Source organism: Carex rostrata, chromosome 3, assembly GCF_964058835.1.
Source record: "Carex rostrata chromosome 3, lpCarRost1.2, whole genome shotgun sequence".
Taxonomy (NCBI): domain Eukaryota; kingdom Viridiplantae; phylum Streptophyta; class Magnoliopsida; order Poales; family Cyperaceae; genus Carex; species Carex rostrata.
In genome coordinates this window covers 13,276,580-13,282,549 of record NC_135920.1, presented here as the reverse complement: position 1 = coordinate 13,282,549, position 5,970 = coordinate 13,276,580, and the positions used below count along the sequence as shown (strand labels likewise).

The following is a 5,970-nucleotide window of genomic DNA, read 5'->3' as shown; positions in this document are numbered from 1 at the left end:
TTAAACTTCGATTTAAGTAACTCAATAGGTTAGTTAAATAATAAATTTGTAGAATACTAATTTTTATTATTTTTGAATTTTTTTACTATTTTTTATGATTTATGAAAGATGACAAAAAATAATCTAAAATATTGATAATTTTCTTTTATTTTTAAGCTATTTTCGGCCATCTTTCATAAATTATAAAAAATAACAAAAAAATTCCGAAAATTACAAAAGTTAGTATTCTACTATTCTACAAGTTTATTATATAACTAATTTATTGAGCTATTTAAAACGAAATTTGAAGTTTATACGATAAGTTTATGAGATCATAGCATGAATGGCCTTATGTTATCCATAGCACTCAAATCTTACTCATTAAATTTTATGATATTTTTTTTGTTGTGACATAATTCAATAATTTGTATTTCATTTTGAGATGTTTTTTTTTTCCCATTCTCAACACTGATATGACGTATTAATGTATGTATAAGTGTTCTCATAACGTTGAAGAATTTAATTATTGAAATGATTTGGGAGTTTGTATGCTAAAAAAAAGTTGATGAATTCATGATTCCAATTTGAAATTTAATCCATTTAATTTGAAATGGTGGGACTCCATACAAACCAGAGAATGTTTTCGGGGGATCCTTAATTCAGACCATCCATTAACAGGCCCAGCCTTGATGCTGTGCAGTCGGAGCGACCTAAACCTCAAAATTCAAGGAGCATCCAAAAAAAAAAATTGTATATATATAAAAAAATTATATATATTAAAAATGAATAAAATATTAGAGTTCAAATTTTGTATATATAAAGAGTTTAAATTTGTCTATAAATATGTATGATCTATTGGCCTATCAATAAAAAATTAGACTGGCTAATTGCTTCTAGGGGTGTTCATTGGGTTCAGTTTAGTCAGTTTTGAACCATATCGAATTAGTTTGGACTAAACAGTTCGGTTTTTTCAGTTTAATGGTTTGGTTCGGTTTGCTTTTTAAAATCGAATTATAACTTCGGTTTGGTTCGATTTGAAAATTTTCAAAACTGAAATAACCGAACCGACCGAACTTTTATATATTATGAATTTTGTCCGGACTGCCTCGGTTTATTTCTTAATACCCCGCTTTATTTCTTAATCAATTGCTTTAGATACTTTGATTTATTTCTTAATATACTTTGGTTTATTATAAATCAATTGCTTTAAATAAAAAATTAATATATTTCGATTTGAACCGAAGAAACTGAACAAACCGAAATAAAATTTTAGTTCGGTTCGGTTCGATTCGGTTCTATTTTTGAAACCAAATTATAACTTTGGTTTGCTTAGTTTGGTTCAGTTGAAACCGAACTGAACCAATGAACGCGCCTAATTGCTTCCATAAATAATTCAACACCATATGCTTATAAGTAGTTTTGCGTTTTAAAAATCAAAATAGTTGATCCAAACCGTACATGATATCCATATTAAAACGTGCTTGGAGACCTAATTTTACTTTTTTTTTTTGAATTTTTTTACTATTTTTCAAGGTAAGTAGAAAATCAATGTTTTTTATGGTTCAAAATTTTCTGAATTAATAGATTTTCTAAGTATCTTAAAAAATAGTAAAAAAAAAATTTCTAAAAAATATAAAATTTAGTCTCCAAGCACATTTTAATATGTATATTACATTTAACAGCTCGAATCGACTGTTTAAACTTAGAAAATGCAAAAATAACCCGGACCCAAATTTACTCCCGCTCTAGACCCCAAATTTTCTCTTGCTCCGGATCTCAAAATCTTAATGACCGGCCGTGTCCATGAATAATCTGAATCGTAGAGTCAAAATAGAAAGGTCTAAAATTCTTACTAATTCCTAGTCGTCAAGGTAGAATACAGCGGGGAAAAAAAGAATCAGCAGTTGGTCCCCTAAAATGAATGGAGAAAACCGGTGTTCAGTACTGGAGAGAAATCAATCGACTGGCGCGCAGATTACGTTTTGACTGGACCCATCCAGCTACTTGCTACTAACCTTTCCTTCGGATTCTAATCTAATCTATGACCCAACGCCTAAGCGGTAGTTAACACGGACGAGGTAAATTTCGGACAACCAAAACCATCAACACACATTTACATTTGGTACAGTAATTCACCATTAGCTAAAATAAGTAAATAATCAAAGAAAAAAAATGTCCAAAACAAGCCAAAGATGCTGAGACGTGGAAGCTTAATTGGGAAGCATCTCATACTTCTGTAGCCTCTGTTTTCCAAAAGCAGCCAAAGATAGCGAGGTTTTGCTATTCTGAATGATATACTATTCTCCAGTAATATCCGAACTGGACGGTCCTTAATGTGAAGTGATTATAATAATAATAAGACGGGATCTCTACCGGATATACAAAACTGGAGATGACTGAATCAACTGCTGGAAAGAGAAAAAGCTTCAAGGACAAAAGTACAAGCAACAGCGGAGTATTAACTATTAAGTAATAACAAAACTAACAACTATGAACAGAAGCAGAGCGGCTGATATGAATCATATGATCGACACTCTCATCTCATATAACCTTAGTACTTAATTACAAATGCAATAATAATGGCATATAAATGTCAAGGAATATTAAAGAAATTGGTGTAAGGTCCAAGCAGGAGACGAGACGGCAGAGACAGTTGGTAAACAGCTGGACTGGAAGCTTGAAACAAAACATAAAGCAGAAATTGAGCTTAAAAATCATTTCAAAATAAAAAAGAAATGCAATTCAATAATTCTTGCACTGAACCGAGCTTATGACTTTTGCTCGGAAGTTGGGAAGCAGCAACTGTAACTCGAGTTACAGTAGTATAACCAAATGCAAAGAGGAAGCAGGAGCTCCACTACTGTTAATTAGTACATCACCTGCTTAGTTACAAGAACTCTAAGCATTGAACAAGAAAAAAAAAATTTGATAAAGAGATTGTTGCTTAAGCTTTTACCAAATACTACTAACTAAGAATTATAAAAAATCACTACTAAAAAAGAATCACTCTTCCTTTCTCTTTCTTTCTTTAAGCTTCACTTTTTCTTTGCTTATTATCTACTCTTACCTCAATTCACCTCCATGTCTTGAACTGAATTTCAAGCCATCTTAATTTGATCGAACTCGGCATCATAAACAGCCGACATCTCAAACTCATCCTCAACTGGTGCCGGCAAGTTAAGATCAATAAAACCAACCGGAGAAGACGAAGATGAAGCGGGTACACTGTTAACAATAGCATCACTAGAGATAACATTACCATTGTCATGTGAGCTTTTCATGTGTGACTTCTTATGGCCTCCTAGTGCCTGGCCAGAGCTGAACATCTTAGGGCAGAACGGGCACGGGTGGAGACTTGCCTTCGGACCATGCACATTGTCATTGATTAAAGAATCTGATTCGAATCCATTAATGACCGTGCTTGGTTTCTCGCCTGACAACCCCACACACCTCACTTTACCATTTTTGTAGCCTGCTCGGTGGCCCCCAAGCGCCTGGAACGATCTGAATACCTTCTTGCACATGTTGCACTCGAAGCGGGTCCTGGCCTTGTTGGATCCGTTATCAGGTTCAGGAGTAGAAGTGGGTTCCGGGTCGGGTTTGGGGTTCCAGCTGTCACGAGAAAGCATGATCAAAGAGACAGCGACGTCCTCCTCAGGTGTGGCATCAGAGACAGAGCTCGCCGGCTCGAAATCAATTGGAGGAGAAGGAGGAGATGAGCGGCGCCGTCGTTTTGATCGCACACGGCGAGCGGTGGCACCACCCCCGGCACCGGCACGAGGCGACGACTCGATGTCGCTCTCTTGATCCTGCACAATAGACGACTCACCATGATCCACTGGTGCTAGAAATGAAGAGGAGAAGTATTCTGGATCAGTGAACTTAATGCTCCTCTTCGGATTCTCTCTGAGCACGTAGGAGGCAGGGGTGGCAGGTTGAGGTTTCTGTTCATCTCCTGAGGAGGCGGAGTCGGAGGCGGTGGAGGCAACGCCACTTCCTCCAGCAGAGATGACGTGGGATCGCATGTGGCCACCGAGCGCGCGGCCGTTGGAGAAGTGGCGAGAGCACAGCTTGCATGTGTGCTTCATCTCCATTAGCGCGCAGAAGAAAACCGATCTTACGAGCAGAGAAAGGTATAATAAGATATCTAGCGGAGTGGGAAGTTGCTTTATCTTTACTTTTCTTGTCTAATTTTTGGTGGGTTTTCTACCAGAGAGAGAGAGAGGGGGGAGGTAGTAACTAGCAAGCGCTAACAAGGAGTAGGTGACAAGCATCCTTCCACCACACCAAAGCAGAGATAGAGGAAGAGAGAGAGAGATGGGAAGTGAATAGCAGAATTGGTGGGATTAGAAACGGAAAAGAGTTGCTTAGCACATAATTTTTAAGATCTAATTTCGGATTAATTCAGCTTGGAATATTTCTTTCTTTGACAACAGGGGTTTAATTGTTTATTAAACTAAAACTTAATAGGAAATTAAATCGATTTTATTATAATTATTAGTACAATATTCCAAAAGTGGAGAGTCTTGCGTCCAAGACGTGCTGTGGAGTTCCATTCCCAAATTGTGTCGGGAAAAATATGCACCACGACCATATATTAAATTCACATTAACTGTGATAGACTTTTATAACGGGTACGCTTGAAGGGAGGTTTAAAAGGTAATTTCTCGAGACAAATTGGTATGGTGGTGTTTGTGCTGGCACTGTCGTTTGGCGAAAAATGCCTTTGGTGCCGCTCGAATTTTCTTACCAAATGGAAAGACGCTGCTTTATCTCGTATGCTTGCCAGAAAACATGAGAAATGTGATAACTGTCTCCGCCTGATTTTTTTGATAAATATAGCCATTATTCTCGCACACAGGAAAGAGAATATTATAATTACCAGAATGCTGTGAGACGATCTCAATTTAGACAAATACAGATAGCATTGGCTGTAACAAACATCAACCTAAATGACTACTGAAATAATTTAAATCATGAATTTAAGACAACAAATCTTAAAATAAGTTTAATTACATAATAAAAAGTAGACGGTATATTTCGAATACCAATGTACCATACCACGGTAATACTTTTTTTTTTTAGAAAGTGTATATCATGGAGATTATGATTTACACATTAATTGAGGTGATTGATAAAGATATCGCGAAATATTGTAAGCTTTAATAATAAAGATGTGATTTGGAATTTAAAAAAAGGGACATAATAAATAGAATTGGAATGAGGCTATGATACATTGCAATGTACGAATCGGTTTGTACATTGAATTCTTATCTTTATTTTTAAAGTTCAAATAATTAATCCAAATTGTTCAATATTATTATCATGAAATATAATTGGAGATCAAATTTTATATTTTTTGAAACTTTTTTTTTACTTTTTTTATGTAGGTAGAAAATCACTATTCTCGGATGATCCAGAATTTTTTAATCAAGTGATCTTCTAATTGTCTAAAAAAATAGTAAAAAAAAATTCAAAAAAATATAAAATTTGATCTCTAAGTATATTTTTATATAATAATAATGCTGAACGGTTCAGATTAATTATTTAGACTTTGAAAACAGATAAAAATTCAATGTACGGACCGATCTACATTGTTGGTTTTTCCAAAAGTCATACAATATTTTTTTTCGTCAATGATAACTGAGCTCAGAGTTTGATTCTCTTACTAAGTTTAATTTGTGCTAAAATAAACAAAAATAAAATAATCTGAGTAAAACTCTCAAAAACGATCGGTCTAATGACAATTTGTAAATATTTTGAGCAAAATCCATACTCAATTTAATGTTTAGCCAAAAGGAAAAAGAAAAAGAAAAAAGAATGCCACTATCTTTTTATGTTATCGCAGATTTGTAGCGTTTGAACATGTCAAAAGTTAAAAAATAAAAAATAAAAAAAATGCGACAACTATAATGAAAGAAACGCAGACAGCCAGAACATGGATCACTAACGAACATTTCACACCTTCGAGGCATGTATTTTTTCGTCTGA

General features: G+C 34.8%; 1 protein-coding gene across 1 annotated transcript; it reads right to left on the bottom strand.

Annotated features, from left to right (window-relative positions):
- Nucleotides 1-2,717: 2,717 nt before the first annotated feature.
- On the bottom strand, nucleotides 2,718-4,290 carry LOC144551603 (zinc finger protein ZAT9-like). The gene has a single exon (XM_078299635.1). It carries the CDS (start codon nucleotides 4,071-4,073, stop codon nucleotides 3,078-3,080), a length of 996 nt encoding a protein of 331 aa, XP_078155761.1. The 5' UTR covers nucleotides 4,074-4,290; the 3' UTR covers nucleotides 2,718-3,077.
- Between the last annotated feature and the right edge of the window lie 1,680 nt (nucleotides 4,291-5,970).